This window comes from Elephas maximus, chromosome 19, assembly GCF_024166365.1.
Source record: "Elephas maximus indicus isolate mEleMax1 chromosome 19, mEleMax1 primary haplotype, whole genome shotgun sequence".
Classification (NCBI taxonomy): domain Eukaryota; kingdom Metazoa; phylum Chordata; class Mammalia; order Proboscidea; family Elephantidae; genus Elephas; species Elephas maximus.
Genome location: NC_064837.1, coordinates 14006896 through 14032567, shown reverse-complemented (window position 1 = coordinate 14032567; position 25672 = coordinate 14006896). Strand labels below are relative to the sequence as shown.

General features: G+C 44.2%; 1 protein-coding gene and 1 non-coding gene across 2 annotated transcripts; one reads left to right on the top strand and one right to left on the bottom strand.

The window, feature by feature from the left end:
* Positions 1 to 5655: 5655 nt before the first annotated feature.
* LOC126062238 (C-type lectin domain family 10 member A-like) lies at positions 5656 to 10073 on the top strand. Its single transcript, XM_049859536.1, has 10 exons — positions 5656 to 5777; positions 6524 to 6624; positions 7301 to 7417; positions 8189 to 8284; positions 8365 to 8436; positions 8538 to 8609; positions 8769 to 8855; positions 9133 to 9284; positions 9544 to 9650; positions 9767 to 10073. Exons 2-10 carry the CDS (start codon positions 6558 to 6560, stop codon positions 9921 to 9923), a joined length of 927 nt encoding a protein of 308 aa, XP_049715493.1. The 5' UTR covers positions 5656 to 5777; positions 6524 to 6557; the 3' UTR covers positions 9924 to 10073.
* Positions 10074 to 20249: 10176 nt separating this feature from the next.
* LOC126063366 (U6atac minor spliceosomal RNA) lies at positions 20250 to 20374 on the bottom strand. Its single transcript, XR_007514306.1, has one exon. It is a non-coding gene; the product is annotated as a U6atac minor spliceosomal RNA (small nuclear RNA).
* Between the last annotated feature and the right edge of the window lie 5298 nt (positions 20375 to 25672).

The window sequence follows — 25672 nt, the reverse complement described above, 5'->3', positions numbered from 1 at the left end:
CTGGTTGGGAAGAATAAAACCACACTGGGAATCAGTGTGCATGATCTTAAAGGAAGTTCTTCAGGTAGAAGGAATATTACCATATAGAAACTTGGATCTATATGAAGAAACAAAGAGCACCAGAAATGGTAAATGTATGGGTAGATACAAAATATCTTGTTTCTCCTGGAATTAGAAAACATAGTTAATTGTTTATGGATCAAAAGCGTTAATATTATTACGACATCAATTCACCCAAAATTCATTTATATATTCAGAGCACTCCCATTCAAAATCTCAGCAGGTTTTTTTTTTTTTTTTAGGGAAATTGGCAAGCTGATTCTAAAATTTATGTGGAAATACAGAGACCCTAGAATAGACAAAACAATTTTGAAAATGAAAACAAAGTTGGAGGACTTACACTACCTGACTTTAAGATTCAGAACAAAGCTAACGTAAACAAAACTATGGTGTTATGCAAAGATAGACTTATAGCTCAGTGGGGCAGAATAGACAGACCAGAAGTAGATCGATGCAGTTGGTTTTTGACAAAGGTGTCAAGTTAATTAAATGGGGGAAAGAAGTCTTTTTAATAAATGGTGCTGAAACTATTGTATATATGAAAAAAACCTAACTCATACTGGTCATAGTCTTATACATAAAAGCTGAACTTATAAACATTCTAGAAGAAACATAGTAGAACATCTTTTCACCTTTGTGTAGGCAAATATTTCTTAGCTAGGGCACAAAAAGCATGAATCATAATAGAAAAAATTATTAAATTGGGCTTCATAAAAATAAAAAACGTCTGCTCCTTGAAGGACAATGTTAATAAAATGAAAAGACAAGCCACTGACTGATAGAAAATACTTACAGTACTCGTATCTGACAAAGGACTTGTATCAAGACTACACAAGAATTCTTACAAGTCAATAATAAGAACACAAGCAATTAAAATATGTACAAAATTTTGAACAGAAACTTCACAAAAGATATCCAAATGGCCAGTAAGTCTATGAAAAAATGCTCAACATCATTAGTCATCAGGGAAATGCAAATTAAAACTACGAAAAAATACCACTACAGACTTATTAGAATGGAAAAAATTAAAAGTCTGAAACATATCAACTGTTGGTGAGGATGTGTAGTAGTTGGAGCTTTCATGCATTGCTTTTAGGAAGGTATAAATGGTACAAATACTTTGGAAAATAGTTTCTTATAAAGTTGAACACACACTTACCATGCAAGGCAGCAATTCTTCTTTTAGGTATTTACCCAAGACAAATGAGAATACATGTCCAAATAAAGTATTGTACCAAGTGTTTTTAATAGCTCTATTCATAATAGCCCAAATCTGAAAACAACATAAATATCTATCAGCAGGTGAATACATAAATTGTGATTATACGCTTACAATGGAATGTTATTCAGCAATAAAGGAATGGACTATTGATACTTACAACAACGTAGATGAATCTGAAAAACATTATGGCAAGTGAAAGAAACCAGACCCCCAAAATGTACATACAATATGATTCCATTTATTTGAAAGTCTAGAAAAGGAAAACCTAATATACAACGACAGAATGAAGAACAGCGGTTACCTGGAGCCGAATGCCAGGGACGATTGACTGGGAAATGGCCCAAAAGAACTTTTGTGGTGATGGATATGTTCTTTATCTTGATTGTGGTGGCTATCTGGATGCATAAACTTATTAAGACTTATTGAACTTAAACTGGGTACATTTTATTGTACACAAATTATAATTCAATAAAGATTAAAAAAACAATGTGAGACAACTACATATCCTTCAAAATGGCAAAAATGAAAAGGAGAAAATCAAGTGTTACCCAAAATGAGGTGCAACCGGTACTCTCATACCCTCTTGGTGGAAGTGTAAATTGTTCCAAACACACTGGAAAGGTCTTCGGCCATAAGTACTAAAGCTGAACACATGCATGTCCTATGACCCAGCAATTCCATTCCTGGATGTATACCCAGATGAAGTATTTACATACATTCACCAAAAGGCTAGTACAGGAATATTCATAGCAGTACTATTCAAAATAGTGAAAAACTGAAAGTAAACCAAATGCTCGCCTACAGTGGATTGAAGAAATAAATTGTGGCATGGTTATAAAATGGACTTCCACACAGCACCGAACATGAACAAACCACAACTACACGCAACAACATGGATGGGTCTACAAACATGATGTTGATGTTCTTTTTCTTTTAATAATATCTTTTTAATAATATATAAAAATGTTATCACCTCAACCTGTAATCAATGTAAAAATTATTTTAGATTCTTTTTTCATACTAAGTCTTTGAAATCCAGTGTGTACTTTACACTTATAACACAACACGACTTGATCTAGCCACATTTCAAGTGCTCAGTAGCTGCATGTAGCTAGTGGCTACTGTACCGGACAGCACAGGCCTATAGCAGTGTGTCTCGGGGGCTACTTAAAAGACTAGAAGGAAGTTCAATAACTGGTTCAGAGGTGAGCGTGCAGAGACAACACAGGTCATCTGTTACTCTTTAATTATAGGACTCACTCCTTAAAAAGTACCTAAAATTGTCAATCTCTTTGATAGGCTGCCTTCAACCAGGATACATGTCGAATAACTTCTTTCTAGACTTTACAAGCATAGTAAAGCCATCAGTATCCCAATATCTGTTCCCCCAAAAAAGTAGCTGCCAGGCTAATAACCATGCTGTCCTCCACTTAAAGAATAACAGGCATAGGTGACAAAGCATTTACATATCGTAGTCAGTAAAAGATTGCAATATAATGCAGGCCGAAGACAGTTGTCAAATATACAGAAGTATGAAATGGTTGGAAGTCAGCCATGTGACCACCAGGTGGAGTTCTCGATCTTGCGTTGCAGCGCTCTGGCCTCTGGCCTTGGCAGCCCAGGCACAAGGGCTGGCAGAGGAACCCCGAGTTGGGGACGCTAGGGGACAGCTGCTGATGGGCTTCAGGCTGCTCTGGTGGTGGCTGTTGCTGTTCCCCTGCCATTGCTGCTGGGAGGGTGGGAGGGAAGATGGGGGGCCAGGAAGGGTGAGGGAAGATGGGGGCCAGGAAGAGTGAGGGAAGATGGGGGGCCAGGAAGGGTGAGGGAAGATGGGGGGCCAGGAAGGGTGAGGGAAGACGGGCCTCTGGAAGGGTGAGGGAAGAGAGACAGGAAGGGGAAGGAGAAGTGGGAAGAAGGAGGAGGAAGGAAGCTAGAAGAAGGAGAAGTGGAAGAAGTCAGACAGAAAAAAAGAGTATACACTGTACAACAGCATATATATAAAGTCCCCAGGTAGGCAAAAGGATTCTGAGATGTAGAAGTCGGGATAGCGGTTAACCTTGGGGGGCTGTTCGTACTGACAGGTGTTGTGAGGGGGCTTCTGAGATGCTGGTAATGTTCCGTTTCTTGAACTTCATGCTGGTTACACAGATTCACTTTGTGAAGATTAATCGAACAGTAAACTTATGATTTATGCGCTCTTCTTTTGCATGTTACATTTGAATAAAATACAATATAAATGAACTAACATAAAAATTCAAGCACAAGATAGATTTCTGCTTTCACTGATAGTATTCAACACTGGAGCATCTAGCTAAAGCCACAAGCAAAAAAAAATTTGTATAAATGCAGGAATTAACCAGAATTAATTAGAACATGAGCTATTGTGGCTGGATAAAACATAAACATAAAAAACAAAGTACTTTACATTAGTAATAACTACCCAGCCACAACAGTTAAATATAGAAGAAACATCTATTAAAAATTCAAACAATGTGAAAAGACAAGCCACAGATTGGGAGACAATATTTGCAAATTACATGCTTACCAAAGTACTTGTATCTAGAATATATAAAGAACTCTTAAAACTCAACAAGAAAGAGCACAGCTGGAGTGACAGAGTAAGGACTTCCAAAAATTTGCTCCTCAATAAAAGAAATGATGATGTTGTCAAAACTTGTCAAAATTAACTTTCTCAGAAATCTGGAAGTTAACCACAGGCTTCCAACAATGTAAGAAGTGTTTATTCAAGAAAAATGACTGAACTTTGGTAATAACAGCAAATTTTACAGTGTTTTAACTTGCTATATTTCCATTCTCTCTTTCCCAGCTCTGCAGTTACCTTGAAAACCTATAGCCTTGCAACTACCAAACCAAACCCATTGTCTTCAAGTTGATTACAATATATACCGACCCCAAGGACAGAGCAGAACTGCCCTGCAGAGCTTCCAAGGCTATAATCTTTATGGAAGCAGACTGCTCATCTTTCTCCCTCAGAGCGGCTGGTGGATTCGAACTGCGGACCTTTCAGTTAGCAGCCAAGCACTTAACCACTTTGCCACCATGGCTCTTTCCTTGCAACTACAGTAGCTGAGAAAACCAGTAGGCCACTGGAGGCGGTAGAATGGGTTTAGAGCTTCCCCAAAAGCCTCATTATTAGAGAACCGTCATTATTTGATCTGTCTGACAGCTCCCTGGAAACCCCACTCTCAGAACTCTTTTTTATTTGGCCTGATTCAAAGCTTGTTCACTGCAAACAGCCTTTCTCCTGGAGATTGTCCAAATCAATCAAACATCACAGCTGCCTGAGGCTGGGATAATAATTGGGACAAACAAGAGGCTGACCAAAAAGTTTAAAAGGAAAAGCTGGGTAAAGAGATTTACCCAAGGGGCTTTGAAAATTTCTGTCATGTCTAGGTTCTAGAAGGCAATGTGATTGTACCAGGCTGTATGCATGCCCAGGAAAGACCTCAGAAGACCCCAGACTCTCACCTTGGGCTGACCTTGAGGCTCTGCACAGGCAGGAAGCGAAGGCTAAAGCAGAGTTGTAAACTGCTAGAGTGTTGAAGGCATCTCTCAACACATACACACAGACATTGTCAGCAAAGGCTGGAAGAACTATTTGTTTAAGACATTTAGGAGAACAGCCGTTCAATTACTACCTGACAGCTAATCTAACTGAGTAGAGACCTCAGTGGTTACACATGACAAATAATACATATGGTACAGAATAGGTTCAGGAAAATCACTGAACAAACAGCATTAGGAACCGCAACAAACAATCCTGAGGAGGAGGAAAATCTGAATTCCAGAATTGCTATGTTGTTGTTGTTAGTGGTCATCTAGTTGTCTCCAACCCATGGTGAACTTACGGGCTGCAGGAGCAAGGGCTGAGCCATCCCCTGCTCCCACTCCCCACTCCCTTTAGGAAGCTGGGGCTGGGGCTCAGATGCCAGGCTGGTATTGAGCAGTAGCAGAGAAATGGGCTCCTCTGGACCAGGGTGTACAACACCTAGAGACACCCACAATTACGGGAAATTGAGGCAGGAAGTGAAAGCAGGCCTGGGGTGGAGGGAAAACAGCAAACTGCATTGTGGCCCCTCTGATCTGGTGTTCCCTCCCAAGTAGTAAAAATGAGGAAGCCAGGAGAGCTGAAAGGAAGGGATGAAGGAAGAAGGCACACCCTGGAGGAGGAGGCAAAGTTGGGCCCAAACCAATCATACACACACACACACACACACACACACACAAGCAATCTGCCTACGTTCCAATTTAAATGCGTTCTCATTATTATTCATTGTCCAAAGTCAGGGAAGTGGGATATAGCTGATTATAGACTCCTGGGCTTTCAGATATAAGGACTGCTAGGACACCGGTCACTGGTGTGGATCCTCCTTTGGTCACCCCTGACCCAAGTTCTCCAGGACTTAGTTATTCCCAGCTCTGGTGACTGTGCTGCATGAGGAAACCAGAAATCACAGCTCAAGACTATCCACAGGTAACTGGCCTGGGGAGACAGATGGGACCAAGTGGGTGAGGAGGGTTGGAGAAAGCAGGTAGAGGGGGACTTTGGGTCTTGGGTGGAACCAAATGGGAAGAAATACAAGGGGGCAGATTGAGGATTTAATTACTAAGTGACGATTTGAGACTATTCCATCCACTGGATTCTAGATTGAATCATGGAAGCCTCAATTCTCAGCTAGAAACTCAGCCCATTTCTGAACCATCCTCAGCCCCAACACTAGCCACAGTCAAAATCCCCAATACTAACCCCAACCGCAGATACTCCTTTAACTGCAATCTCGCTTCAACTGCAGATACAGCCTGAATCTAAACACTAGCCCCAGTCAAAAGCAGAACTTCAACCCTATTCTGTTTCCAACTTCAGTGCCAAGCTTAGACTCAATTCCATCTATAGCCCAACATGAGTGCTGACCCAATCCTAGCATGAGACACAACCTCAATTCCAGCCCCCTAAATCACATCCACTCATAGTGACAAATTTAGTTCCAACCTTACCATCAACTTCAATTCCAAACTCAACTCCAGCCCAAACCCCTTCCTGACCCCACTCCCAACTTCAGCTTCAAACTCAGGTCCGTTCCCATTCCTAGCCCTAGTTCTAGGCTCATTCTCAACCTGAACCTCATCTCTTACCTCAACCTTAGCCTTGATCTCAGTCCCAGCTGCCCCCTGGGCCTACCTCTTTCTCCAGCCTGGCCACTGTCCCTGTCTTCATTCCAGCTCTGCAAGCCTCAGAGGTCGTGTGCGTCCAAGCATGTCAGTGAAGTATGAAGACATCCAGCCCTTGGAGAGTGAAGAGAAAAGCCAGCGGTTTAGGAATGGTAAGCGGAAAGGAGCCCCAGAGAAGCAGTCTCTCCTAAAACACCTTTTTGTTGTGTCTAGGAGGGCTTCTTCTGTCAGGTCATGTCTGTGTCTTCACAATGAGTACTGGTGGGGTCCTTGCTCTGGAGGGGATCAGGGCCCAGGCTCTTGTGGTCCTCATCTGAAGTGAATCTGAGGCTCTCACAACAGACACAGGGAGGATTACAGTTGGCCTGGCTTCCTGGGCTCTGTGGGGGAGGGGATGAGAGGTTAGAGTGGGATGGGGGAAGGTAACGAGTAGTTGGGTTTGGAAGGGAAATTCATTCCTTAACTTGATATTACAGATGAATGTGAGCCTGATAGGGTCCAGAATGCCTCCAACTCTCTCTGTGTCCTTCTGTCACCTCCCTGAGCCTGATAATAGGACCTTACACATCACCATTGTCTCCTGCCTGTGTGCACATATGCCTATGTGTGTTCCTGAGGTGGGAGGGGGCTGTGTGCCTGAGAATTTTGCTGGCCCATAATTGGAAGGTCAAAGCCTGGGATCCCCTATCCTACAATCCACCCATTCCAGCCCTTCCCCCTAGTTTACCTGTGCCTAGCCTTCATTCCTGGGCAGCTTCCTCCAGCCCTCTTCTCCTGCTCCTCTCTTGTCCTGGACCCTCCTCCTCTTGACACCCTCTCCTCCTGCAGGGCCACGTTCTCCTCAGTCCTTGCTGCAGCGTCTCTGGTCCAGACCCCACCTCCACCTGCTCACCCTGAGCCTCAGCCTCCTTTTGCTGGTCATCATCTGTGTGATTGGATCTCAAAGTGAGGGATGGGGCAATAATTGCGTGCAGGGGTGGCAGGGATGGGTCAATAACGGGGTACAGTGGTGAGGCAGTGATGGGGGCAGTGATGAGGACCATAGCAGGAGCAATGATGGGGCACAGTGACCATAGCAGGGCAGTCATGGGGATGACAGTGAGGGTTAGTGACAATGGCAGTGCCATCAACAGTCATTGGGGCCTTAACGGGGCCACTGTGTGATGCAATGATGGAGGCATTTATGGGGCGATGGATGAGCAGTGGTGGGGGCAGCCATGGGGGTAATGATGGAGACAGTGATGGGTCCATGACAAGGATGGTTGTAGTAGTGCTGGAGTTAGACAAAAAGGGTTGAATCCTGGTTCTGTCACTTATTAACTGGGTAATGTAGATAAATTAAGGACCCTGGGTGGCCAAAATTGTTTGCACTCAAATACCAACCTGAAGGTTGGCACTTGGACCCCGCCCAGAGGCTCTGAGGAAGAAAGGCCTGGTGATCTGCTTCTGTAAAGAAAGCCTTATGGAGCAGCTCTATTCTGCACACATAGGGTCACCATGTATGGAAATCAACTTGATGGCAATGGGTAGACAAATTATTTCACCTCTCTAAGCCTCAGTTTCCTCATCTGCAATATGGGATAGCAATAGTGTCTGCCCCTTTGGGTCATCATGAGGACTGAACGAGATAATGCATGTAAGGTGCCTTGCTCGGTGCCTGGCACAGGGCAAGGAGGCCATCAATCTTGGCTCTGATTGGCCCATCTTACCAATCAGTTTCCAAGCTTCAGTGGGACCTGTTGACCCTGAGAACAACTTCCCTCAACTTCACATCAAGCACCATGGCTGAGGTCCAGGCACTGAACTCCCACAGTAAGCTTGGGGGTGGGGGTGGGGCTGGCTGGGGGAGAGGGTGGCAGCTGACTTCTGGCACTGAGCCCCCTGTGCTCCAGGTGGCAGCTTGCAAGAAATGATAACATCTCTTCGAGGTGAAGTGGAGGGACACAAGCAGGAGCTGCAAGCAGGTGAGAGACCCTCCAGGAGTGTGTGTGGAAGGGTGGGGGCCCGGGAGCTCAGGACAAAGAGGGGTGCAGCCTAGTGGGTGCTGAGCTCCACTCCCCTCAAGCCCGCAGCTTGAACGATAAGGTGTTTACTCTGGAAAGCGAGCTGGATAAACAGGTGCAGGAACTCAAAGCAGGTCAGAGACCACTGCTCGGCTTCACCTTGGGAAGGTGTGTGGGAGGACATGATGGCTCCTAGGTGGGGGTCTGTGCATGGGCACCTGACCTCCAGGGACTCGTTGAGCAGAAGTCACCCCCAGGGCACTGTCCCTACTGCCCATCTATCTGTGTTCCAGGTCTTTTCAACATGCTCCTTCGAGTCCAGCAGCTGGCCAATGAGCTGAAATCCCTGACTTGCCAGATGGCTGGTGCCAAGACCAATGGTGAGCAGAAGCACAGCAAGGGGGTGGGCAGAGGGGTGCATTTTTCCATGGGTGTAAGTCCAAGGGGGTTCCAGCAGAGGCCGGCCAGTGAATCTCCCCTCACTCACCCCACTCCCCCGTATTGATGGAGGGCACAAATTTAGAGATTGCCCCTGGGTGCTTGTTACCCCCCTATGCCTCTGATGGTGAGGACTGTGTATGGGAAAACCTGGCCCCACATTTCTGTCCACAATTCCCTGGGCAGCATCTCAGACGCACACCCCCTCTGCCTTCTCAGGCTCTCAGAATACCTACTGTCCCTCTGACTGGGTGGAGCACAAAGACAGCTGCTACTGGTTCTCTCATTCTCAGAAGTCCTGGTCTGAGGCTGAGGAATACTGCCAGCTGAGTGGCGCCCACCTGGTTGTCATCAATTCCTTGGAGGAGCAGGTGAGGGTTTCTGGCGCTCATGTCCCCAGAGGGTCTAGATTTAGGGCAATGTTTCTCAACCTTGGCTGCACATGGGTCTCACCAGAGATCTTTAAAAACTGCTGATGTCTGAGTCACACACTCAGAGAGTAGGCTGGCCTGGGCATTGGATGTTTGAATGCTCCTGAACTGATTTAATGCATCGCTAAAGTTTAGAACCACTAGTCCAAGGAGTTGGCTGGGGCAGGGAGAAGTCACCATTACCCTTTTGTCTCCCCAGAATTTTGTCCAGGATAATACATGCTCCTTGCACCACTGGATTGGCCTCAGCGATTCTGAAGGAGTTTGGAAATGGGTGGATGGGACAGACTATGACACCAACTTCAAGTGAGTGTGTCCTCAATTGGCTGTGCCCTCAAGGAGCTGACCCTCAACCCCTCTTCCCCAGACCTGAATTCTGCTCCATCTGACCTTCCTAACTTGATGTTCTCCTCTCCCCTCAGGAACTGGGGTGAGAACCAGCCGGATGACTGGGATGGACATGGCCTGGGTGGAGGTGAGGACTGTGCCCACGTCCGGACCAACGGCCAATGGAATGACGATGTCTGCCAGACACCCTTCCACTGGGTCTGTGAGACCAGCTTGGGCAAGGCCAGTTAGGAGAATCACTGGGTTACTTCCTGTTGACCCCCAGCCATGGAAATGGTGAAAAAAATTCTTCCCCAGAAATTATCCCTCTGAGGGAGAGGAATAAACCTGGTAGACTGGCAACATTGCCATTATTTTGCTTTTTTTCGTCCTTAACTTTAAGAAGACTATATGGAATTCGTAAGTTTTTATTTTTATCTTTAAAAATCAACTTTATTGAGATATGATTTTCACACAATAAAATGCACCTATTTTTATTTAAAGTGTAGAGAAGAATTTTTTTCTTCTTTCTTTTATTGGGGTGAAAATATACATAACAAAACATACAACAATTCAACAGCTTTACATGTACAATTCAGTGACATTGATTACATTTTTCAAGTTGTGCTACCACTTTTGCTATATTTTTCCAAATTATCTCACCACCATTAACATATATTCAGTGCACCCTAAGCAAAAATTTCCCTTCCTCCCACCTCTGGCAACCACTAATAATTTTTTGGTTTCTATATATTTGCTTATTTTATATAAGTGAGGTCATACAGTATTTGTCCTTTTGTGACTGACTTATTTCACTTTAGAGACAAGCTTTGACAAATGTCAATACTGAGGCAACTACTGCCCCAATCAAGATACAGAACATTTCCTTCACCCCCAAAAGTCCCCTCATGTCCCTTTGCAGTCTAACCTACTTCCCTGTCTCCAGGAAACTAGTGATCTGCTTTCTTCATTAATGAATAGTATTGATTAGCTTTGCCTGTTTTAGAATTTCATATAAATTAAATCATACATTATATACTCTTGTGAGATGTTATATATTTTGTGTTGCCTAATTTTTGGCAATCTTAAAATGACAAAGTAGAGAAGCTATGTGAGGCCTTGGAAGGTCTTATATTATTGTGAAAAGAACATTGAATTCTTTTCTTATCGACTGGCATTCAGATTTTTTCTGTCATTCAAAAGCTATGTAAACTTAGGGTGATCAGGAAAGGAATTCTTTAATTTCTCTGAAGGTGCTAGATTTGTTGGGAGAAGCAAATAAGATCCCCAAGTGTATTGGTTAACTATTGCTGTGTAACAAACAACCACCAAACTGAGTGGTTTAAACTAAAGCATTTATTATAGCTTATGAGTCTGCAGGTCAGTGGGTGGTTTTCTGAAGTGGCCAGACTTGGCTGATCTTGGCTGGACTCATTTATGCATCTGTGGTCTGCTGGTGAGTTGATTGTAGGCTAGCTAATCTAGGATAGCCTCACTCCATGTCTGACGTTTGGGTATTGTCTTAGTTATCTAGTGCTGTTATAACAGAAATACCACAAGTAGATGGCTTTAACAAACAGAAATCTAGTCTCTCACCATCCAAGAAGCTGGAAGTCTGAATTCAGGGTTCCAGCTCCAGGGGAATGTTTTCTCTCTCTGTCAGGTCTGGGGGAATGTCCTTGTCATCAGTCTTCCCCTGGGTCTAGAGTTTTATCAGCACAAGGACCACAGGTCCAAAGGATGTGGTCTGCTCCCAGCTCTTCTTTCTTGGTGATAGGAGATCCCCTTCCTCTCTGCTCACGTCTCCCTTTTATATCTCAAAAGAGACTGACTCAAGATACAACCTGGACACAGGGCCAAGATGGTGGAGAAGTCAGACAATTCCTGTGGTCCCTCTTACAACAAAGACCCAAAAAAACAAGTGAATCAATTATATATGACAAGCTAGGAGCCCTGAACATCAAAAGCAAAGATGAGGAATCTGACTGAGTGGCAGGGGGAGGGAGAAACAGTTCAGAAGCAGCGAGGGGTTGCTGGACCTGACCCAGCGGGAACCGGCACCCTGCAGGCTGATTCTGCCACTGCCGCCAGTGCGGTGAGGCAAGCAGAGGCATTTGGGATGCGTTTTCCACACTGGGGGAGGCTGAACGGTGGAGAGTCTGCTCAGCTGTCCAGAACAAGTGAGAAGAAGCCCACAATCAGCAAACAATAAGTATTTGCATTTATCCTACTGCAAACCAAAAATACCCCTTCGGGAAAAACCTCTCACCCACTTACCTGATCCCTTCCTGCTCTGCATGGGGTCCCAGCTGACTGTATCCCCTGGGCTGGAAGAAGGACCCTGGGCTCATCCTGAGCCATTCTCCCAGCCTTGAAGAGGGAACAAATTAACAATCTGGGAAAAAATAATCTGCTGGCTCCTCTAAGCTGGGAAACCAGGCCAGAAACAGCTCCTTTGCCAAGGCACAGGCAAAAGGGGTCCACGGATTTAAATGCCTTTCACCCCTGCATAGAACTGTGTGGGCCCATTTCAATAATGTTGACCCTCATTAGCACAGTACAACAGGGTATATACCTGAAGTCTAACTTCAACTCTTTCAGCTACATGGTGGAAAGGCAAGTTCATGTCATTTGACACCACTCTGTCTATTAAGCAGGGTTCTCACCTACCCCCATCAGTGGCCTGAGGACTGGTGGCTCCACCCATAATACCTAGCCACCTGTGACAGAGGTCTAAGAATAAGTGGTGCCTCCCAGTCCTTACAGCCAACAGCACTGGGTGCCCATAGTCCAGATGCAAAACCCACCCAGCTGTGCACTCTAGGGAACAGGGACATGCTTTCCTCACAGGCATCCAGGGGCAGTTGTCAGCCCCCTGCCTTGCTCAGTGCACGACTCCCTAATGCACCCAGATACCTTTGCCTACACCAATCAACCCTGCATGTCTAGGACTGTAGGTGAGAGCCTGCACCACACACTTGGTGACTATCTGGACACACGAGCTGAATCCACAGAAGAAAAATGAATGGACTCCTGGGCTCACATGCCTAGTAACAGATCTAACCACCTGGTGACAGGACGTTAGAGCTTCAAAGGCACCGATAATCAAACTAGTTCACTCGAGCAGCCTATGTGGGCATATCAAAACAAAACAAAACCAGAAGCTAGGGTGCAGTAAGCCAACATAAAATAAATGACTACAGTAACTTATTGATGGCTCAGAGACAATAGTCAATGTCAAATCACATAAAGAGGCAGGCCATGATGGCTTTAGAAAGCTCCCAAAACAAAGAATCAAGAAATCTTCCGGATGAAGAGAATTTCCTGGAATTACCGGAGATAGAATACAAAAGATTAACATACAGAACTCTTCGAGAGATCAGGAAGGAGATCAGGCAAAATATAGAACAAGCCAAGGAACACACAGATAAAGCATTAGAGGAACATAAGCAGATTAGAAAAGAGCATAATGACAAATTTAATAGGCTGCAAGAATCCATAGAAAGACAGCAAACTGAAATCCAAGAGATTAACAATAAAATTTCAGACTTAGACAACTTAATAGAAAGTCACAGGAGCAGAATTGAGGCAATGGAAGTCAGAATTAGTGAGACTGAAGACAAAGCACTTGGAACCAACATACTTGAGGAAAAACCAGATAAAAGAATTTTAAAAAATGAAGAAACCTTAAGAATTATATGGGACTCTATCTAGAGGAGGAGACCCTGGTGGTGTAGTGGTTAAGTGCCACGGCTGCTAACCAAAGGGTCAACAGTTCGAATCTGCCAGGCAGTCCTTGGAAACTCTATGGGGCAGTTCGACTCTTCCTATAGGGCCGCTATGAGTTAGAATCAACTCGACAGCACTGGGTTTGGTTTTTTTTTTTTTTTGGTTTATCTAGAGGAATAACCTATGAGTGCTTGCAGTATCAGAATAGGGGGGATAACAGAAGATACAGACAGAATTGTCGAAGACTTATCGGCAGAAAACTTCCCAGATATCATGAGAGATGAGAAGATATCTATCCAAGATACTCATCGAATTCCACACAAGGTAGATACCAAAAGAAAGTCACCAAGACATCTTATAATCAAACTTGCCAAAACCAAAGATAAAGAGAGAATTTTAAGAGTGGTTAGGGATAAATGAAAAATCACCTACAAATGAGTGGCAATAAGACTAAGCTTGGACTGCTCAGCAGAAACCATGCTGGCAAGAAGGTAATGGAATGACATATATACAAACGGTTGGAAAAAAAAAAAACTGCCAGCCAAGAATTACATATCCAGCAAAACTGTCACTCATATATGATGGTGATATTAGGACATTTCCAGACAAACAGAAGTTTAGGGAATTTGCAAAAACCAAGTGAAAATTACAACAAACACTAAATGGAGTCCTCTGGTTAGAAGGTCAATAACATCAGATAACAACCCAAAACTAGAACATAGGACAGAGCAACAAGATATCAACCCAGATAGGGAAATCACAAAAATAAATCAAAGCTAAAATGCTCAAAACAGGGAAACAGAGGTGTCATATGTAAAAGATGACAACATTAAAACAAAAAAGAGGGACTAAAAAATGTAGTCATAGATCTTTCATATGAAGAGGAAGTCAAGGCGATATAAAGAAATAAAAGATTAGTTTAAATGTAGAAAAATAAGGGTAAATATTAAGGTAACCACAAAGGAACCTAACAATAAAAAAAAAAAAAATACTACATATCAAAATAAAAAACAGGAAAAACATAAAAACTCGGCAAATACAAAATCAACAACAATGAAAAAGAGGAAAAGAAAATATATAAAGAAAAACAACTTAGCACAGAAAAAAGTGCAACAAAGAAACTGTCAACAACACACAAAAAAGACATCAAAATGACAGCACTTGAAGAGATCCATATTTATTCCAACCGAATGTGGAAATTATAGAACAATACCATTAATATCACACGTAAGCAAAATTTTGCTGAAGATCATTCAAAAATGGCTGCAGCAGTATACCGACAGGGAACTGCCAGAAATTCAGGCCAGTTTCAGAAGAGGACGTGGAACCCGGGATATCATTGCTGATGTCAGATGGATCCTGGCTGAGAGCAGAGAATACCAGAAGGATGTTTACCTGTGTTTTATTGACTATGCAAAGGCACTCAACTGCGTGGATCATAACAAATTATGGATAACATTGCGAAGAATGGGAATTTCAGAACACTTAATTGTGCTCATGAGGAAACTTTATATAGATCAAGAGGCAGTTGTTCAGACAGAACAAGGGGATACTGATTGTTTTAAAGTCAGGAAAGGTGTGCATCAGAGTTGTATTCTTTCACCATACCTATTCAATTTGTATGCTGAGCAAATAATCTGAGAAGCTGGACTATATGAAGAAGAATGGGACATCAGAATTAGAGGAAGGCTCATTAACAACCTGCGTTATGCAGATGACACAACCCTCCTTGCTGAAAGTGAAGAGGACTTGAAGCACTTACTGATGAAGATCAAAGACCACAGCCTTCAGATTGGATTGCGCCTCAACATAAAGAAAACAAAAATCCTCACAACTGGACCAATGAGCAACATCATGATAAACAGAGAAAAGATTGAAGTTGTCAAGGATTTCATTTGACTTGGATCCACAATCAACACCCATGGAAGCAGCATTCGAGAAATCAAGAAACGCATTGCATTGGATAAATCTGCTGCGAAGGACCTCTTTAAAATGTTGAAGAGCAAAGATGTCACCTTGAAGACTAAGGTGCGCCTGACCCAAGCCATGGTATTTTCAATCACATCATGTGCATGTGAAAGCTGGACAATGAATAAGGAGGACCGAAGAAGAATTGACGCCTTTGAATTGTGGTGTTGGCGAAGAATATTGAATATACCATGGACTGCCAAAAGAACAAACAAATCTGTCTTAGAAGAAGTACAGCCAGAATGCTCCTTACAGGCAAGGATGGCGAGACTGCGTCTTCCATACTTTGGACATGTTGTCAGGAGGGATCAGTCCCTGGAGAAGGACATCATGCTTGGCAGAGTACAGGGTCAGCAGAAAAGAGGAAGACCCTCAAGGAGGTGGATTGACACAGTGGCTGCAACAATGAGCTCAAGTATAACAACGATTGTAAGGATGGCTTAGGATAGGGCAGTGTTTCATCCTGTTGTGCATAGGGTTGCTATGAGTCGGAACCGACTCGACGGCAGTGGGTTTGGTTTTTTGGGTTGATGGGAGGAGCAACAAAGTCATATTGCATAGAGGGTGGATAGCAGGAGGGGTAGAGATTGCTGTTGTTGCAAGCAATCGAGCATATCAGGCAAAGCATTCCAGCAGTAAAGAACCAGCTCATAGCCAAGGGTGCTCACTAGGGGCAAGCGAGGTCTCATTCTTCATGATACTGTCTGTACCCAGAAAGCTGTCTGGCATATGGCAAGGTCTCAATGAATGTTAGTTAAAAATAGTGTGAGGTCAGAGGGAAAGCTTGGGAAAGACAAGATTTAGCTCCCAGGGAGGCAGCATCCCCTTATCCCCTCCTGCTCACCAGCATCACATGAAAGTCAGGGGGTTGGAGAAGAGAGGTCTTGGCAGACAGTTCTCAGAGAAGGCCAAGCATTAACAGGGGGTCTAGTGTGCGAGAGGTTCTACAAGAAGCAGCATCACCCTGTGGTTCGATGGCCACCAAATACTATGCACAGGGTCGGTGAGTCTTCAGGTGGTCTCAGGTCGGCTTTCCTGATCTCCTTTTAGTAATTCTCTTTATTGATGTATAGAAATCCAACTGATTTTTCTTGTATCCTGCTATTCTGCTGAATCTATTAGTTCCAGTAGTTTTCTCGTGGGGTCTCTAGGGTTCTTTACGTATAGTATCGTATCGTTTGCAAGTAGGGATAGTTTTACTTCTTCTTTACCATTTTGGATGCCCTTTATTTCATTTTCTTGCCTTATTGCTCTAGCTAGGATTTCCAGCACAATGTCAAATAAAAGTGGGGATAAAGGGCATCCTTGTCTTGTTCCTGTTCTCAGAGTGAATGTTTTCAGCCTCTCTCTGTTGAGAATGATGTTGGCTATTGGTTTTGTATAAACCAAAAAACCGAACCCACTGCCATCAATTCCGACTCATAGCGACCCTACAGGACAGAGTAGAACCGCCCCATATGGTTTCCAAGTAGCGCCTAGTGGATTCAAATGGCTGGCCTTTTAGTTAACAGCCGTAGCTCTTAACAGCTACACCACCGGGGTCTCCTGGTTTTGTATAGATGCCCTTTATTATGTTGAAGAATTTCCCTTCTATTCCTATCTTATTGAGAGTTTTTATCGGGAATGGTTGTTAGACTTTATCCAATGCCTTCTGTGTGTCGACTAAGATGATCATGTGACTCTTTTGGTCTCAGGTGTGTCAAAGGCATCACAACTGAATCCAGAGATTATGGAGAAACTTCGTCCTCATCGCAGTCAGTAACCTGGTCAAGGTTGGGCTGAGAGTTGTAAAGAGGAAGAACATCAGAAACATTCCCAGCCTGGAGATCTGATGTGTGAGGTGACAAGAGGAGTTGCCCCTCCAGGAGCGATGTGGCTGCCTCTGCTCAGACTGTGCTTGACAGGCTCATCACAAGGTTCTCTCCCTGTTCTTTAACATGGGCAGTGGGTGATAGTGACCCAGCAATGGAAGCCACAGTCAGAAAGATCTGGGCTATGAAAAGGTGGAAACAACCTAAATGTCCATCATGAATGAATGGATAAACAAACTGTGGTATATCCATTGAGTAGAATATTTCATAGCGATAAAGAGAAGTCCTGATACAAGCTACATGGATAAATCTTGAAAATATTATGCTGAATGAAGTCAGTCATTCAGTCACAAAAGGACAAATATTACATGATCCCACTCATATGAAATAACAAGAATAGGCAAATGTATATAGACCAAGTACTCCCTGGGTAGTACAAACGGATGAGAACTTGACTACTAACTGAAAGATTGCCAGTTCAAACCCACCCAGCATCACTTCAGAAGAATGTCCTGGTGATCTGCTTCAGAAAGTTCACAGCCTTGAAAATCCTATGAAGTGCAGTTCTACTCTGCAACACATGGGGCCACATAGGGTTGCCAAGAATCCGAAACAACTTGATGGCAACAGGTTTCGTTTGGTATAAAGACCAAAGCTTATTAGCGGTTACCAGGGGTAGGAGAGGGGAGGGAAGAGGAAGCCATTGTTTAGAAATCAGTGAGTTTCTGTTTATGGTAATAGAAAATTTGGCAATGATTATGGGTGATGGTTTTATGACATTATTAGTGTGATTGATATCCCTAAATTGTATGCCTGAAAAATGTTAAAATGGCAAACGTTGTATGATATATATTTTTACAATGATAAAAAAAGACCTGGGCTGGTACACTCTGGCCTATGGCAAGTTACTTATCCTCTCTGAACCTTGGCTTTCTCCTCTCAAAAATGGGAATAATCATACCTGAATACACATACACACACTCTCTCACCTCTATTTAGATGGCTTTTTTTTCCATTGTCTCCTCTTCCCCTTGTTTAAAATCTACTCATCTTTCAAATATTGGCTTGAATATGACTTCTTTAGGGCAGGCTGTCTTCTCCTCGGTAGAATGATGAACTTCTTTAGCTCTAAGGCCCTCTACAGCTCTATGCTTCCCCTCTTGGGGCTATCATCCACTAGCAATTACTAATTCAAATGTCTGTCCTATGAGCTGGACAGACCCCAGAAGGGAGGGACCCCACCCGGCTCTTCATCGATGCCCTCTCAGCGATTGGTCCAGGTCCAGGGAAGGAGGTTTCCCAAGGAGCAGACCTGGTCCTTCCCAGTCCTGGGACTCGGCACTCCCAGTGGAATTTTACTTCTTCTGTGTAAGTGATCCTGCAATACCCTGGAGCACATCTTGTTTCTGTGGACAGGAAACCATCCTGCCAATTCAGAATAAAGACGTCATTCTGGATATCTGTCCGTGGACAATTCTGGATTCTTCTATTCTCTCCTATTCATTGGGGGCGAATTATCCTATTGAAGTGGCTTTCACAGTATCCCCACAGGGCTGAGGTATCCACACGCCTCCCTGCTCTCCAGGTTCCTGGTCCACACAGATTACCCCTCACTTTCCCTGCCCCAAACACCAGCTCTCTCTGTGTCTTGTAGCTCATGCTTAGCCTCTTGCATATCCCTCCAGGAAACACAGGAATCTTTAAATAACTCTCTTGGTGCTCTTTGGAGAGAGCAGGGCTTTTCTTAAGGTGCCATTACACACACACATCAGCTGCCATCCCTACTTTCCGTCAGTGGGTTGGATCAAGGACTTCTTCCTAGTGGTAGAATTCTAGACTTCCACGTCAGAGACTCTGGTTCAATTCTTAGCCAATGCACCTTATATGCAGCCACCACCCGTCTGTCATTGGAGGCTTGGGTGTTGCTGTGATGCTAAACAGGTCTCAGTGGCATTTCCAGGCTAAGATGAACTAGGAAGAAAGGCCTGGCCTCTACTTCTGAAAATCAGCCAATGTAAACCCTATGTATCACAATGGTTCGATCCCTAACTGGTCATGGAGATGGCATAGGACCAGGCAGCGTTTCCTTTAGTTGTTCATGGGGTTGCCAAGAGTTGGAGCAGGGGATGGGGAGGGCGACATGCAACTTCACAGCAACTAACAACACCTTAGAAGCAAAGCACAAATTCTCTCTGCTTTGTTGATCCCCCAACCCAAAGTGCACTCCATCATCCTTGTCCCCAGGGTTTTGACCCAAGGAATGATCAGGATTCTGACCCCCTTTACAGTGACCACACCAGTGACTTGCTCCCTGACTCTCCTCTCTCTCTCTGACTCCTCCCCTCTCCCCAGTGGAACCATATATCACTGGCTTACCTCTGGACTCTGGTTTATAAGTAAGCCTTCGAATCCTCATCACCCAGGCTTTGGCTGTTGATTGTTTCTTTTAGTAATTGATACTGAGTCGATTGCCACTCATGGCGACTGCATGTGTGTCAGAGTACACCTGCTCCACAGGGTTTTTAAGATCACAACCTTTCGGAAGCAGATCTCCAGGCCTGTTTTCTGAAGCACCTCTGGGTGGATTCGAATTGCCAACTTTTTGGGTAGGAGTCAAGCGTTTAACTGTCTCACCCAGGGGTGCCTCTGGACTCTGGTTTATGCAGTAAGCCTTACGACCTGCCTCAGGATTTCCATCATCCAGGCTTTGGCTGTTGATATTGAAAGTCAGTATCTTGGAATGCGAAGTTATTTCTCTGCTCCACAACCTGGCTCTTTCAAATCTAGAATCACCTTGACTTTCAGAATGTTGCTTCTGTTATGGCTTTTAAAAATCTTTTTAGAAACTCAATTGACTTTGTCTCGGTTTGTATTCGTACCCACTGCCATTGAGTGATTCTGACTCATACTGACCCGAAATGACAGAGTAGAACTGCCCTATAGGGTTTTCAAGGCTGTAATCTTTACAGGAGCAGACCGCCACATCTTTCTCCCATGGAGTACTTGTGGGTTCGAACCACTGACCTTTCAATTAGCAGCTGAGTGCTTAACTACTGCACCACCAGAGCTCCTTAAACTTTGGTCAGATGCCACAAAGTTGGTGGCAACGCCTTAACTGTATGTGTGTTTCAAGGGCTGAGGGCCTCATCCATCCTTGTCAAGGGGAGTGCTAACCTCCTTTCATTTCACTCCCACCCCAACTTGGGGCAGCGAGCATTCCTGAGGCTGAGTGGTGGGTCAGGGCAATGGTTCTTCAGAGGTTGATGCTGGGGGCAAAGAGGCCTCACTTAGTGCTCTAAATATTACCCCCTGCACGCTTGCCATTTCATAGCTGTCTGCACCGCTTGGGTTTTCTGACTGCAAAAAACGTATCTTTTGAATTAAAAAACAAGTAAATGACCTTGAAAACTCATCTAATTAGGAACTTCTCAAATCACACACACCTTCCCAGTTTGAACGAAGACATCAAGGTCATGCTGTAATTGTAACCCCTCCAGCAAAGACAAAATCAAACTGTTCAGGCCTGGCCAGTGTGAGGAACGGGGCGCAGCAGGGTTACAGGTACCAGACGGGGGAGGCCGCCCCAGCTCTGAACAGGTTGGAACGCTTGTGGGGGGGTGGTTAGATGAAGGTGTGCAATAGGTAGGAGGTTCTGGATATTTAAAAAAGAAAAAAAAAATCAAACCTGTTACTGTAGAGTCGATTCTGACTCAGTAACCCTATGAAAACTTAAAGGGGAAGAAAAGCAACCCTGAATTTTCCTCTGTTGGCAGGAATACATTTTTAAAGAAGACGGTCCCTTAGCTTTAGGAAACTTCCCATGATGGCCCTCTAATTATGAAAACAAAAAACAAAAAAACAAAACCCTCTCTGTTATTCAAAGTTATACAACAGCCTCTTCTGAAAAAGGACTTTGGTTCTAAGGAGATAAGACTGCTCTAGAGTAAGCATGTAAGTTTTTCCAAGTTGCTTCCGGAGACAGTCTTAGGAAGGAAGGAAAGAGACCATGGAGGGGTGGGGTGATGCTGTTTACTTAGACAGTGTTCGTGGTGCGATGGATCGCTTTTGTGTAGCCTTTTCGCCATGGTCTTCTAACTCCCACCCAAGTGATTGGGTGGGACTCGGCAAATAAGGTAATTGTGGCCCACCAAGGGAATTGGTCAGTGTTCTCTTAAAAGAGAGCCAATTCCAGAGCAGAGAGAGGATCTCACCACTACCAAGGAAGAAGAGCTAAGAACAGAGTGCTTCCTTTGGACCTGGGATCCCTGCACTGAGAAGCTCCTGGAACCAGGAGACCGAGAGAGAGAGAGAGAGAGAGAGAGACAGAGATGTAACACTGAAGACAACGAGAAGTAGTGGCAGAGGAATGGCAGCAGGAGAGACCTACTAATTAAGAAAGCTGAGTGCCTTCTGGCAGGAGGCTTCTGGCAGAATAGGGTGCCTCTGGATACTTGGTGGAGCTAGGCCTGCCAACCCACAGAGCTAGAGCTGAGCGCCTTTGGGCTGAGGCTTACTGGCAGAGTGCAGGGCACTTACTGGCAGAGCTAAAAGAGCTTTGTGACATCTGCCTAAGCAGGGCAGAGGTCGAGGGCCAGAGAGGCACACCTGTGGGCACAGCCGGGAAGCCTGATGAAAGAACTGCATCCTGACCATTCCTAAACTTGAATTGTAACCAGTTATTTCCCTAATAAACCCCATGATCGTGAGTAAGGTCTGTGAGTTGTGTGCAGCCACTGCAATGAATTATCAGTCCCAGCAGAGAATGAGGGAATGCTGTGGGAAGGACAGTTGATGTCAGAATTGGTTAAGATGGTGGAGAAAGGAGGTGTGTCTGGCTTCCACCTCATAGGAATCAGCCTCGGGCTCTTGATCTTGATTCTCCTTCCCCCTTGTGAAGTTAAAGGAGGTCAGAAGCCACCCCTCCACCATTTTTACAGTGTCCAAGCCCCTATCAGAGTCCTATATTAGAAGGACTCTTCAGGTAAGGAGGGGCAGTGGTGGTTTGGTGGTAGAATTCTTGCCTTCCATGTGGGAGACCCAGGTTCAATTCCCCGCTAATGTACTTCCTGTGTAGACACCACCCATCTGTCAGTAGTTGTTTGCATGTTGCTATGATGCTGAGTGGGTTTCAGGGGAGCTTCCAGACTAAGATGGAGTAGTAAGAAAGAAAGAATCTACTTCTGAAAATCAGCCAATGAAAGTCCATCACAACAGATCAGGCAGCATTTTGTTCTGTTGTTCGTGGGGTCAGCCTGAATCTGGGCTGACTCGATAGCACCTAACAACAACAACATTGCTAGAAATGGAAGTTGATGGCAATTTTTCTTGTTAATTCTTGTAATTTTTAAAACTAGAGCCTCTTGTGTCTTTTTATGTTCCTTTTTGCGCTTGCTAGAAACTCTAGACAATATTAAGTAGTAACGGTGACAGTAGGCATCCCTTTTTACTCTTTTTAATGAAATAGATTTTGTTTTTTTCTCTTAGAGTATTTGCCTTTTCATAATGAGGTGAGTAGTGTCTGGGGTCTCAGAAGCTTGCGAGCAGCCATCTAAGATACAACTATTGGTCTCTACTTGTCAGGAGCAAAAGAACGAAGGAAAGCAAAGTCTCAGAGAAGAAATTAGTCTACCAGGCTAATAGCCTCCGCGAGCCATGGCCTTATCTACCCTGAGACCAGAAAAACTAAATGGTGCCTGGCTACCCCTACCAACTGTTCTGATCAGGGCCACAATAAATGGACCCTGACAGAATGGAGGAAAATGAGGAAGAGAACCCAAATTCTTTAAAAGTCCAGACTTGCTAGGCTAGTTGAGACTAGAGGAGTTCCTGAGACTATCGCCCTGAGCACTCTTTAAAACCTTGAACCAAAACTATCCCCTGAAGTCACCTTTTAGTGAAATGACAGATTGACACACAAAATAAAATATATTACCTGTGAGTGTGGTGCTCTGTTAAAAAACCATCTATATGAGACAAACTGTCAACAAGTACTCTAAAGCAAAGATGAGAAGATAAGAGGGCAGGGAAACTAGAGTAATGGAAATGGAACAGCCTGACAGAATTAAAGAGAACGTTGACACATTGTGAAAAATGTAGCAAATGTCACTGAACAGTTTGTGTAGAAATTGTCAAATGAGAACCTAATTTGCTGTGTAAACTTTCACCGAAAACACAATAAAATATTACTTTAAAAAAATTCCCTTTTTTGAGAAATAGCCTTCATTAAACTTAAGACGTTTCCTTATATTCCTATTAGAATTTTTTTTTTTATTAGAAAATGGCTGCTGAAGCTCATCCAATGCCTTCTCAGAATTTATTGGTGTGATGTCGCACCCAAGTTCTTAGCCATGCCCTGTCTATTCAAACTCCAGTCATTTACTCCTCTAGTGGGGCTAGAGCTGAGGATACAAGAGAGAAATCTGAAGACATGGTTTTCAGGCTTGATCGGATCATAAAGGGCCTGGGGCTCCTGGCTAAGGAGTCTGGGCTTGGTCCTGAGGGCAGTTTTTGTGGGTCAGATTAAATTTGGAGAAAATCGCTCTGGCTGCAGTAAGGGGAACGGATTGCGGGGCCAGCTGAGGCAGGGAGACTAGTTAGAATGCAGCTGCGGTCATCCAGACTGCAGGGGAAAGACATGCGTTTAATCACCGCTGCTACGTTTATGCCCACTTCATTGCAGACCTTAGGCCAGGTTTTTTTACAATAGTGTGGGTGTTTCTTCCTGCCCCTTGTATGTACGTGGTGATGGTGACCAGTTGGTGGTAAAAATCAGACAAAAGTTACCATTTATCTGTTGTCTGGTTAGGGTTTTTCCTCTCCACCCCTCCCCTCCCTCATAACCATCAAGATTGTTTCTTTCTGCGTGTAAACCTTTTCATGAGTTTTTATAATAGTGGTCTCATGCAGTATTTGTCCTTTTGTGATTGACTTATTTCACTCAGCATAATGCCCTCCTGATTCACCCATACTGTGAGATGTTTCTCAGGTTCATTGCTGTTCTTTATTGTTGCATAGTATTCCATTGTGTGTATGCACCACGGTTTGTTTATTCATTCGTCTGTTGATGGGCATCTAGGTTGTTTCCATCTTTTTGCTATTGTGAACAATGCTGCAATGAATATGGGTGTGCATATGTCTATTCGTGTGATGGCTCTTATTTCCCTAGAATATATTCTTAGCAGTGGGATTGCTGGTTGGCTGTAATCTTTATGGGAGCAGACTGCCAGGACTTTCTTTTGAAGCCCTACTGGGTGGGTTCGAACTGTCAACCTTCAGGCTAAAGTTGGGAGCAAACGATTTGTGCCACCCAAGGACCTTCCTCCTTCCTGTTGTTTGCTGTTGAGTCAGTCCCAACCCATGGCAACCTCAAGTGTGCAGAGCAGAACTTCTCCATACAATTGTCAAGGCTGTGACCTTTCGGAAGCATATCATCAGGCCTTACTTCTGAGGCTCCTCTGGGTGGGTACGAACTGCCAACCGTGTGGTTAGTGGTCCAGCACTTAACCATTTGTACCACAGAGGGACTCCTCCTTCCTCCAAAAAAAAAAAAAACCCAAAAAACAAAATCAAACCCATTGCCATTGAGTCTATTCTGACTCATAGTGACCCTATAGGATAGAGTAGAACTACCCCAAATGGTTCCCAAGGAGCAGCTGGTGGATTCGAACTGATGACCTTTATGGTTAACAGCCGTAACTCTTAACCACTACACCAGACCTTAAATGATATTTAGCAATCCAACCCACTCCAGACAGGCACATGCCTCGGGCGAGCCATCTCCAGCCCCAGTCCCGGAAGTAGAGCCTGGTAGGAGTAGTCAATCATGTGGTTCCACCCCCCTTGTGAGTGAATGGCTTAATCATGGGCTTGTGGTCCAATTCTGGCCATGGGTGAGGAGCTCACTGCTGGGGGCTGCAGGAAAAGATTTCCTTACTGCAAAGGGGGCCACACTGGAAGAGATGTGCTCCTTTTCTGCTATACATTGTTATATCTGGATACCATATCTGAAATGGCTACAGCCTTGTTGCCACCTTAAGAGGAAAAAGCTGCAACACTGAGGATGACAGACGGGAAATATGGGAAAACTTGATTTCTTGATGATGTTGCTGAGCATGGATTGTTTAGTCTTTGGAGTACTCCTACTTCTAGTTTTCTTGATATATGATAAAATGTATTTCCTTATCGGTTAAGCCAAGTTGAGTAGGATTTGTTACTTGCAGCCGGAAACAACTAACAGAGATGGTTTGTGCTGCCAGTACTTACGCTGCTCGTGCTCGCCTGAAGGGCTTGTGACTCAGCCGATGACCTTCCCTTCCTTCTGGGGATGTTATGACGGGCTACACTGCCATCCACTGAGCCTTCTGGGTGCTGCCACTTCTTATCACCATCCCCAATATTGGATGGGATCATGAGAAGTTGGACCCATCTCTGGAGACAAAGACGAAGGTGAAAGTTAGAGAGTCAGAGACTGGGAGGAAACTGGTAGAGTTAAAG